The 12,581-nt window shown below is 37.5% G+C and overlaps 1 protein-coding gene across 3 annotated transcripts in view; it reads left to right on the forward strand.

The window, feature by feature from the left end:
- The window catches only part of LIN7A (lin-7 homolog A, crumbs cell polarity complex component), a gene marked incomplete at its 5' end in the record, with an annotated part of 119,802 nt that overhangs the window by 41,880 nt on the left and 65,341 nt on the right, over positions 1–12,581 (forward strand). For all 3 annotated transcript variants that reach the window (XM_080810562.1, XM_080810563.1, XM_080810564.1), the window contains one exon: positions 128–246. In XM_080810562.1, coding sequence (XP_080666688.1) covers positions 128–246 — 119 coding nt within the window. The remainder of the gene's footprint in view (positions 1–127; positions 247–12,581) is intronic.

Raw genomic sequence — 12,581 nt, forward strand, 5'->3', positions numbered from 1 at the left:
ATTTTAAGTTGTGATTTTGCAATTCATTCCACTTGTTTTTCATTGCACCATTCAACTGGAATAATAGTACTTTGCTGATGAGATACCGTTGATTCTAGATGTCTTTATTTTGATTTTTTTTTTTCAGATGTTGCCAGAGCAATTGAATTACTGGAAAAACTACAGGAATCTGGAGAAGTACCAGTGCACAAGCTACAATCCCTCAAAAAAGTGCTTCAGAGTGAGTTTTGTACTGCTATTCGAGAGGTATGACACTTTTAATCACTTACATTTTAATCACTTATATTTAGCCATATGTCTTCTGAAGAGAAAGCATGTCTTTTCCACACAAACAGTTGAATAGTTAAGACTGGAGCTACATTTAAGCTTTCTGTTTTTAGTTCCTTGGACAGATGATAAAATATGATTTAGTCTGCTAAATTCTTAAATTAGATCCAGTCAGGATTTATACATTCGTGTAAAACCAAATGTTGACCTTATGGTACCGATGAGGTCACTCCCTCAGCAGGTTAACTGTTACTTACTTGTAGTCTAAGTTACTTCGTGGCCACATGCAGTCATATGGAAATTCAATTCAAAATAGTCATAATTCGTGAGGGTTGAGCTTTTCTTGAAAGGACACTCAACTGAATCTTAGATAAATCTGGAAGAGTTACTTCCTACGGACTAATGTTATAATTATCCAAACATTGCTGTCTAGTGAAATAATGGAAAATCTCTGAACAGACTGCTATGCCCTTCTAACAAATTTTTGTAATGCTTTCCTTGCTGGTGGTTGCAAGAAGCCTAACGTACACAAGTGTGTAGAAATGACTGAATTTTTGTATTGACTTGTGGTGGCATTGACTAGTCCACTAATGAATTTAATTGGTTACAAAAGAGTTCATTTGGGATGTATAAGCCATATTGTTTTTTGAACAAAATAATATGAAGTAAGCCCATCATTTCTTCCCCATCAGGTTCTAAATAATAATTCATTATTTAATAATTACTTAGAACCGGGGTGCCTGGGTGGCTCAGTGGGTTAAAGCCTCTGCCTTCAGCTCAGGTCATGATCTCAGAGTCCTGGGATCGAGCCCCGCATCGGGCTCTCTGCTCAGCGGAAAGCCTGCTTCCCCCTCTCTCTCTGCCTCTCTCTCTGCCTGCTTATGATCTCTCTCTCTGTCAAATAAATAAATAAAATCTTTAAAAAAAAATAATTACTTAGAACTTAAAGTCCCTAAATCCAGCATATTTGCTCCACTAGAAGCCCCCGATAATAAATTATCTACTGTCATCCTCTCCAAAGCCGGTTGAACCCAGTGACAGTTCGGAGAGTTTGTTCTGGTGGAGGACATACACTCGACAAGGAATACTTGTTATCAACTTCCCTTTCTCCTTGCAATTCTACCTGTAGCTAATGCATTTATTTTTACCTCAACAATGCTAACAGTCACCACACAGGAAAAACCTAGGGCACTAAGATAGAGACATACAAAACCTCTTTCACTACAAGTTTAAACTGTAGCCTATCCAGTGTGGTTACAGTTTGGATTTTGCTGAGATTTGACTTAAACTGGGCTTGTGCTAAATCTTTATCAGGTGAAGTTGTTCGCTATTGAAGTGTTCTTTATAATGAACACAGCTTAAGTAAATAACCATAATTGTGTCTCCAAGTTCAAAACTGTGGATTTAACCAAAAGCTGAAAGGAAATTTCTCAAAGTGTATGAGTTCTTGGCCACCAGCTGCTCAGTGGGAAAGGTATAGCTATGTGAAAACCCTGTGGGCCTCTCTGAGGTAAATTTCTGTAGTTACTCTGTAGATCAAGGTTAGATCCCCTACACACACTTTTCTTCCTTCACAGAGTGCTACTCCTCTGAGATTTGATGGCCGATTTTTCATTTTTAGATATTCTATCATCTCTTTTACTTCCCACAGAACTAACTGAAGGATAGGACACATCAAATATATAACTCTCCTCACTGGGAGTTTGGCATATGATCAATGTGAAATATCTATCTTCATGGAATTTACTTTCCAGTGAGAATATGATTAAATAAGTATGCAATAAAATGTCAGAGGGTGACAAAACTATGGAAATAAATAAAGCAGGGTTAGGGGAGGTAGGAGTAAAGTTCTGTTAAGTTGAGGTGGTGAGAAAATAACCTAATTGAGTTGAGGTGGTAAGAAAATAACCTAACTGAAGTAATTGAACACGTCACAAATATAAGTGAGGTAGAGTTTTCCAGGCAGAAGAAACCACAAGTGCAAAAACCAAGAATGGTCTGAGTCCATGGAAGGAATATCCCCCAAACCAGACCGTCTGCAGTAAAATAAGCAAGGTAGACTTCCCAGAGGCAGCCAGAGAGCAGATCACGTAAGGCCTCGCATGCTAAGGTTGGGACAGTGGATTTCAGTCTAAGCATGGGAGAGAGCCCTCGGGGAGTTTTGCCCTGACCTGACTGGATTTTTAAAAGGGTCCTTCTGACTGCTGTGAGAGAATACAAGTGTGTGGGCAAGAGAAGAAATCAGAGAGTCCAGGAACAAAGTAATGAGCAGATCAAGTGAGAGGCTAGATGATGGCAGCTTGCATGGTTAACAGTGTAAGTCGTCAGGTTCAATGTGTGCTTTTTGGAAGTCAAGTTAACAGGAATTGTTCATGCACTTGGTACACAGATGAGAGAGACTAGTCTCAGTCGCCTTTTAGGTTTCAGCTTGAACAGTTGGATGAATGGTTACATAATTGGGTAGGAATCTTTGCAGTTGGACCAAATTTGGACTGTCCAATGGCTCTGTTGTAGAGAAGAGTAAGTTGATGATGCTTTTCAGGCATCCAGCTAGAGAGTCTGGCAGGCACTTGAGTCTGGAGCCTGGAGGAAGGTTGGGTCTGGAGATGTAACTGTGTTATGGATATATGTTCAAACAAATGCACAGCCCTTTTTCTTTAAAGAGTTTGTTAAGGAAAAAGAGAATAAAAGTAAAAAAGAAAATAAATATGAAGACATTATATTGGCACTAGAAACATATCTTCCAAACCCCGTCTGTGGTAAAGTGTTCTGTGTGTATCATTAGTGACCCACGGAAATCTCTAACTGAACTATGGGCAGTCCAACAATTTCAGAGGGACATAGGTGATGTAATTTATCTGCCTTACATTTTATAAATTTGGACTAATGAGATTAATTTTAGGTTCACAGTAAAGCCCTTATAATAATTTTGTCCTGAAGGGCCATGCATGTTATATAGAAATTGTTTTCATCACTTCATCTAGTCTCATATTCCACACTAGTTTTAGGATATCATTCGTACTTAAGTTTGGAATGTTCCTTGTTATTCTCATTATGTCACTCTACATTAACTGGGAGGTAACGGTAAAAATAGCAATATGTATACAACAATTCTGAATCATAGAATTGTACTGTATCTCCATGTAGTAAAAAGGTCTTCAATAAAAATGTAAAATATGAACCCATGTTGCCAGACAGGTGAATCCACAAGCCAGGAAAGAAAAGGGCAGCTAGGAAGTATGACGATGTACAACAGCAAATATCTGAAAATTAAATTTTTTTGAGTCAAGGATCCTTTCCCTCTTGGTCTCTTGGGTACTATTATACGCCCTTGAAACCTTTGAAGTTACAGTTTCTTATTCAATTTTTATTCTTATTTGTATTCAATTATTATTCAGTTATTATTCTTACTCAAATTATGCTCAGAATCTCTATGATTAAATTATTTGATTTTTCAGGAATATTTTCTAGTTAATACTTTCCAGTGTGAAAGTTATGAATTTGTCATGACAGGTAGAGAAAAGACAAAGAACTCCTGGGGCATTATCCTTTGTCGCACGTACCAGAGCAAAAACAGGTGCAGGTCATTGTCAATAAGACCGTAAAATCCAAATTATGCTAAAAAAAAAAAAAAAAAAAAAAAGGTGGGGCGCCTGGGTGGCTCAGTGGGTTAAAACCTCTGCCTTCAGCTCAGGTCGTGATCCCAGGGTCCTGGGATCCAGCCCCGCGTCAGGCTCTCTGCTTGGCAGGGAGCCTGCTTCCTCCTCTCTCTGCCTGCCTCTCTGCCTACTTGTGATCTCTGTCTGTCAAATAAATAAATAAAATCTTAAAAAAAAAAAAAAGGGCAGGACAATCAATGGCCAATTTTTTAAATTGCCTTACACAAGTGTAACAGTAGTTATTGTTACAATCCCATGTTTTGCTTTACATTTGGATGCAACCACTGAATCAACTCTTGGCCTATGGGCAGTATTTATATGGGAGGAATGGTTTCATGAAATTTTATTTTGTTTTTTGCTGCAAATGAATGATTAAAAGACATTTGATGTTTTCTGTTCGTAACTCTTCTTCTGTGATCTCTAATAAAGATGGACAAAATCATGTTGAGCTCAGTACTGAAGCAAGACCATTTATGTATATAACTAAAAAAGACATCGATCTATTAATGAGTTTCACTTGAATGCCAGTCCACACACAGCTTTAGCCACAGAATACAGGTAGTAGTTTGCAATACTTAAGTACCTTGATATTATGTTTTCTTGCTGAAAGATCTTAAAAGGACCTGATTAATAATTAAATTGCATCTATTCTGTGCAAGTAATTTTGAAGTACCATGGCTGGTAAATGAACTGACACATGCTTCTGCCCTCCCATAGTGAGAGGCACTGGCTGACAAGGGAAAGTTCACAGAACTTTTTGAATGAGAAATGAAATTAAATTTTATGGTACTGATATTCCCAGTAAAGACCATTTCTGGGATTTTAAGTGGCTTCTTCAAGTTTTAGTTCCTCACCCTACTATTTAGGTTGAGTGACCTAAGTTTATAAATTGAAATATAAGGAAATATAGGGTTGATATATAGGGATTATAAAACATTGACTTCGGATAAGAGAATTTCCCATGAGAACTGGGGGGTGAACTTGAATTAAATTCAAATAGCTCGATTGCCAAGAGATGAAATTTTCCCTGACACTTCATGTTCTTTGTGCCTCAGAGAAAGAAATCAATAGTATATGAGTGGCCATATTTTAAGAGGACGTCCAGTTTCTGCAACAAAATTCAAAGAAATTCTTTCTGAAACTAAAATAACAAAAAACAGAATGAATTTATTTACCACCATCATCTTCCAAGTTTTACAACATTCAGGCTTCCTGATTTCCAGGGTGATATGCTCATTGATCCGGTATTTGATGTGCTGCTGAGCGCGGTCTGTGGCGAGGACTTGCTCCCACATTTATGACTATCATATTCATGTGAGAACCAACAATGCAAAACCCAATGACATAGTCACCAAAGACTGCCTTGTTGGCCGGTCCCCAGATGCTGTGTGCTAGTGTGCTCTACTGTAGTAGAACTGTAGATTAAGAAAGTAATCCAACTCCATATGGAATCCTTCTGTGAGAGTCAGTAGGATTGTTGGAAAACATTCCAGTTCTCCTCTCCTTCTTAGCACATGTTACAGTTGGATTTCCCCAAACTCCTTAAAGCAGGATGTGGTTATGACAACTGCTTTGGCCAAGAAAATGTGAATGGAAGTGATGTGTGCCACTGCCTTGGTGAAGCCTTTGAGTCAGTGCGTGATATGTTGTGTTCCTTCCCCCTTGCCATGTGACTAGTGATGTTTTACCTGATAAATGATCAATCAGCCTGGGCTGCAGAGGGAGAAAATGAGAAATATGGGCTTTAGCCAAGCTTTTGCAAACATGTAGCCTGAGCAAGAAATACACCTTTGTTACTTTAAGCCTCCTTATCCTTTAGGATTAAATATCCTTTAAGGATATTGGGGTTATAGTACCACAACATAATTCAAGCCATCCTGACTGATAATACACAACCATCAAGCCAATTTACCCAAATTGGGTAAATGTTACAAGCTGTAGCAAGCAACCCTTTAACTGCTGTAAAACAAAAGTGTATGTTGTTATTTTCAGTAAGCTAGGGTAAATCTTTTTAAAACTATATGAAATTGAAATTGATAACCACTATAAGTACCTATGCCCATTAGGTGACTCATTAATTTTAAATTGAGATACTTAGGTCATGGATTTTGCTACTAGATTATTTTCCATTTGCTCCTATTCTCATTTGTTTTTTCTCCCTGAGGGGGGAGCTCCTTAACCCTCCAGCACCACCTCCCACCCCATCTAAGTCTTACACTGTTGCCTTATAAAGGGATTTCTTTGTTTTATATACTTAAAGTTATAAGCCACTTAGAAGAGATATTTAGAATGTATCAGTCTGTTAATCAATGGCTCTTACTCTCGAGTGAGATTCTTTCCCTGAAGGGATCTATAGATTAGGAATTATCACCACAATGCCTCCCACCAGGAATGTACTAACTGTCACTGGGATGCATTCTGTCAGTGTGGCAGCAACATCATTAGAGCAGTGTTGTAGTCGAGTCAATGACCAATGTTTGAATCCCAACTTGGCTACTTATTTCAGACCTCTGTAATATTTTATTTGTTAATTTTTAATAATGGAATGATACCATCAGTCTTGAAATGATTCTGACTATTAGAGATCCTGTATGTAAAGTCACATAGTACAGAGTCTGGCATCCAATCAGAGGATGCTATTGTAATTAAAGAGTAAACTCCCAAATTATCCCTAGGTCCAGTGTTTTGGTAAGTCAGGAAACAGAAAACAGGGTGGGGGGAGAAGTGTTAGTTTCTATAGGCTAGATTTAAGAAAACCCGTAAGACTAATAGACCTACTCATTGCCCCAATGTTAATCATGAAAATAAAATTAACAGAGCCATTGTACCCTAATGTCACGACCATTTGGGACATACCCTTATGACACACATGTTTGTTTTTGGTGCTGTTCTGTACATCTTAATCTACTGTGTGGATGAAAATGTGGACAGTAAGTTTAATCAGCTTTATGAGAAAACTCATGGTGGGTGGTATGGCAGAATACAGATTTATAATTACCTTAAGAAAACACATACGTGGATCAGTACTGACAAGAGATGAAGTAAGGATACATAGGAGGAGAAAAGAGATGGGAGGAAGGGAGAGTGGAAGGGATGGGAGGTAGAAAGGGTAGAGGGAGAGGGAAGGAAGCAACCAAGAAAGGAAGAAAGAAAAAGGTAGGAAGGAAGGAATGATGGGTGGCAGACTGATGTGGAATCATGGCTTTGCGTTGTGTATTGGAAAAATGGCAAGAACATGGAGTCATACAGAGCACTGACAACGAATCCTGACAACCTGGACGCAAATCATTGCTTAGCCCTTTAATTATACGCTCTTGCTGTACTCATTACTTAACTTCTATATTCTTGGTTTTGTGTATCCTTTTTTTAAAAAACGATTTTTTGAAATTTATTTTATTTTATTTAAAAATATTTTATTTATTTATTTGACAGAGAGAGAGAGAGAGCTCAAGTAGGCCGAGTGGCAGGTAGAGGGAGAGGGGGAGAAACAGGCTCTCTGCTGAGCAGGAAGCCCAATGCGGGGTCCTGGGATCATGACTTGAACTGACAGCAACCACTTAACCGACTGAGCCACCCAGGTTTCCCCCCCAAATATTTTTATTTATTAATTTGAGGGAGAGAGAGAGATAGAGAGAGAGCACGGAGGGGGAATGAGAGGGAGAAGCAGACTCCCCACTGAGCGGAGAGCCCGAAGCGGGGCTCGATCCAGGACCCTGAGATCATGACCTGAGCTGAAGGCAAATGCCTAACCAACTGAGACACCCAGGCGCCCAGGTTTATCCTCTTTTTTAACATAAAGGAAGACAATAATAACTTTGTGGGGCTGTTGGGAAGGTTAAATCAAATGAGACTAAAAAGTATAAAATACTTCGACTAACACAGTGTAACTAAAAGTATAGCTAAAAGAAGCAGCAGGTAAGAAATGGTAGTTACTCTGGTGAAAAAATCAGTGGTTTTACTGACAAGACAATATAATTTTATTGTGATCTAATGGAAATATTAGTTATAAATACAAAGAATAATTGTTCTGTAGTTATTAATCATCCAAACAAGTGAAAAATCTTTTTCTCAATAGGAGGCTCACATTTTAAGAAATATCTTGACAATCTGGAGTGGTTTTAGAATAAACCAGTGTAGTAAGGAATCTGGAAACCTTGTTATTCTACAAGAAGTTAAGGACTTGGTGATCGTTAACCACAAAAGAAAAAAAAATAGTGGGTAACATATTTGTCATTTAATATTTGGTAGGATAAAGTGAAAGGGATATAACCAATGTGGACCACTGGGTGAAAAGTAGCAGATTACAGATAACTAGCAATAACCACCAGTGAGCTCAGTTATAATGTAAGAAGCTTCCTATATAACAATAGCAGAGGTTGGATGGTCATATTTCAGACCCATTTTTGCACAAGAGTTTTTAACTTAATGTCACATATAAACTTCATGTTGTAGATGAAGTAAAAGCAAATATATTTATATGCTTTAGTAATTTATTTATATACTTACATATACATATATAGAGTACAGAATTTATATTTATATGCCTTATTTTTGTTCCCTTCCATTTGTGTGGAGAAATTTTATGGAAAAATATGTTTTTAATGTTTTACTTTAAACATGGATAGAATGGCATGGGTTCATTATGTAAAATTATCAATCTGTTATATAATGGCATCTAGAATAGTATTACATCAAGAGAATTAACAAAAAATGTGTCTGACATATGTTTACACGTATCTTTCTGTTCATATTGAATTTAGCTTAAGTTGGCAGATGACGAAAGAAAGCTTGATGGCTCTTACATTTCCCTTGATTTTATTTGCACTGCCAAATGTGATAGGACACAAAAGCTAGATTGTTTCTTGTGTGATATGTTTCCTGCCAAGAAGAGCATGAAGTCAATAAATCTTATTTCTGAGCATCCTGAAGATTCATTGCACGATAGAGAATTTTTATGTTCTTTACCAAAACTTGTATTTGTCCCAGCGTGTCTTGACACGTCTCCAAGCCAAAAGAACCATAAATAATTGGGGAAAGCTTGATCAAATCAGGTACTCTAGAAATGTCTGAACGGGTGGGTTGCTCAGAACTACAAGAACAACAAAAATCTCAAAGAGTGCCTCTGTTCATTTGCTATAACCTACTCCTGAACTCTGACATTTTGCTACTATTTTGAAACCCGTTATGGTGAAAATAGCAGCTGTTTGGCATGCAATTGGTGCAAAGTCTGATTGTTTGGGTAAATCTCTGATTTTTATCTATCATGTGAGTGCTGATGGTCCTATTGAAGTCTGTGTGTGTGTGTGTGTGTGTGTGTGTGTGTTACCCCACGGGTAATTTAAAGACCCAAGTTGTTCCAACGGTAAAAAGTTTCTTTGTTCTGCAAAACTCCAGATGGAAGAAAACTCTTCATATTCAGAGTGCACGTGGGGTAACATGTGGAGTTTCTGGGTCCAACATCCAGCTTGATTACTCTGGAGAAGAAGATGGAGCTTTTACTTTTTATGGAGATTTATTACTTTTCAACATCAGCAGGCATTAGTGTCAAAGACTCTGACAATTATCCTAAAAGATATCTTGCCTGCTCTGGGAAAAGTGGCCCAATAATTTTCAAAGCCATAGCCTAGAACCTGTATCTTTCTAAGGTTTTATTTAGAAATGGAGCAAACTGTGTTCTCTTTACTGTCAAAGTTTTTTTGTTTGTTTGTTTTGTTTTTGTTTTTTTGTTGTTGTTGTTTTTTGTTTTTTTTGTTTTTTTGGCTTTCCCAAGGATAAGTGTTAATGCACTTGGTTGAACTTGGGTCAGAAATTTCACTTTATTTATTCATTTTTTAAGTATCGGGTTTATTTTTCCTGGTATCTTAGAACAGGTTGACAAGAGAGGTTCATTTGTGGCTAGACTTTCTTGTAGTAACATCTAAAATGGCTGTAAGAAGGAGGCTAGTCATCAGATTCCAGAGTCACTGTATGATTGCTGCTAGAAATGTCTGCCATTTTGGAAGGAGACATTAGAACTGAAAACTTGTGACCTTTCCAGAGCTGAAGCAAGGATATTTGTGAGGGGAAAGGGAGTTGAAAATGAGAAAGCCTTGTCAGTTTAACCATGGGAAAGAACTAGAGCAACTGAAAAGACTGCAAAACTCTTTTAAAGGTTACTTCTGCATAGATGATTTAAATTGGAAAAAAGATTTCAAACGTCTTTCTTTGCTGACAGAGGCTGCATTGTTGATGCCAACCTTTCCAAAAATAACTTTATTTGCCTTAAGGACACGGGATTTGGTAGGACCTAAATTCAACTTGAAGTGTCTTGAAGGAAGCTCAGGTGTCTTGACATAAGTCTGTTCTGCCATAATGGAGCTTAATTCTGTTTGCTTTGAAAGTGCTGTGGGTGGCAGCTTTGTGCCCTTGCTGGTATTAAAACAGACTCAGAACTGATTGAATACTAAAAAGGACACAAATATTTCCGTGTAAAAGATCACTCCAAACTTTAACTTCTTCCAAATCAAACAAGCTTCTCATTGAAATATATTTTAAGCAGACACAGAATTTTCTTCTTTGTATATGGTTTGGTTAATTCGATTAATTTTCCAGACAGCAGCCATTCATTTTTACAAGAAAAGAATCACATAATCTTAATAAAACTAATTCAATGTCAAAAGCAAAACATGGCATGAGCACTTACACACATGGCTACGTTTTTCTTGGGATAACACCATAACTTTATCAGATTCTCAAAAGGGCCCATGATCTAGGCTCCCACTCCACCTCCCAGAAAATGAAGACTACTCCCTAATGAAAGATTCTGGTATCAGTGGAGATGTACTACTTAACTCAGCTGGTCTCCCTCTCTAAGATCCTCCCAGTTCTATGAATCTGTAATTGCATAGCAAGTGACATATGTTTTTCTTCACATAAATGACATGGAATTCTAGAAGGCTGAGCATGTATGGATGGTAGGAATATGTGACTCTGTGAGACCGTATATAATTGGTATAGGGAAGACAGATACGATGGAGATTTTTAAACTGCTAAAAATAATGAGAAAAATAAGTGTACTCATTTTATTGAGTTTTTCGAAGAATATAATTATAATTTTATCACAGGAAATTGCAAAAACAGAATGACTAACGCATGGGAAACGGAATCTTTAAACTAAGTTATATTTCTCGGGAAAGACACATTTGTAACAATGTGAGGAGTGTTTATAGCATTAACAGGTCACTTTCTGGTAGTGAGAACGGGGGTCTGTGTGGCAGGAACCATCTTAGACTGTAATTGCACTAATGGGTCATTGATCTTAAAGATATCTAAACAGAACCTCACAAATAGTCCGTAATGACTCTGAAGGCTGTTAGCATCCACTGTTGGGTAAATACTCAGCTCAGACTTTCTATTTGCTGTAACAAATGATAAACAGTTCATAATTCTAGAGGCTTGTAATTACATGTACCTACATAGGAGTTCAAAATGATGGAGTCCTCAGAGAAGTTGTATTTTATATCAGTTAGATAAAGTGAACATCCTGTCTTCTGTTGAGATGATAGGGCTGGAAATCAGAACTTCTATTTTTGGCACCATGGATGACAACTTTTTTTTTTTAGTGAACAAGTCATTTAGCCTTTTCTTGCATCAGTACTGCCAACATATGTGCAGACAAGTCCATTTGTACAAGCCATCTCAAGTGAATGTTAAATTGCAAATTGTCATTTTTAAGCAGCTTGCTATTATCCCTTGGGTGTGATTTGCATATTAGTATCACTTATAATTCAAATATATGCAAGGTGATGATTAACTTCCTCCCTCCCTTCCTTCTTTCTCTCCTGCCTGCCCTTTTTCTTTCATACAAGGTTCAGGGCTGACTGCTGACCACGACATCTTGTATTCATCATTTCCGTGTTTTTTATATAGTCTGCGTGTTTGTGTATTTTCCTCAAATATATTATTTTATTATTTTTTAAGGTTTTACTTATTTATTTGAGAGGGAGAGAAAGTGAGCAAGTGAGCATGAGCTGGTGGGGGCAAGGCAGGGGGAGAGGCAGAAGCAGACTCCCTGCTGGGCAGGGAGCCCCTATCCAGGGCTCAGTGTGGGGTTCCATCCTAGATACCGAGCTCACAACCTGAGCCGAAGGTAAATGCTTAACCAGCTGAGCCATCCAGGCGCCCCTCATGTGTATTTATTTTAATTCTATTTAAAATATTATAAAGAGGTATCATGCTGCTGAAGTCTTTGGGAGATGTCCTTTTTTCACTTAATATCCTACTCCCAAGATCCACTCGTACTTTATGGTGTTACTGTAGTTCACTTATTTTGACTGTTGTGTGATATTCCATTGTATAAATATACTACCTTTTATTAATTCACTCTCTCATTGAGGCACATTTAAATTGTTTCCAGGTGCTACTATTAACATACCTGCATTTCTTGTCACATGAACAAGACTTCTTTTGGGTTCATATGTAGATCTGGAATTTCTGGATCATAAGGTGTAAAAAATATTCAACTTTAAGAAATAATGCCAAACTATTTTTAAACTTGGTTGCTCCAGTTTATACCCTAACAAGTAATATAGAAGTTGTGTATCCACATTACCTCTAACTTGGCATAGGAGACATTTAAACTTATACTAACTGAATATATTAAAATAGTATCTCGTT

The sequence above is a fragment of the Martes martes genome, assembly GCF_963455335.1.
Source record: "Martes martes genome assembly, chromosome: 8".
Lineage (NCBI taxonomy): Eukaryota > Metazoa > Chordata > Mammalia > Carnivora > Mustelidae > Martes > Martes martes.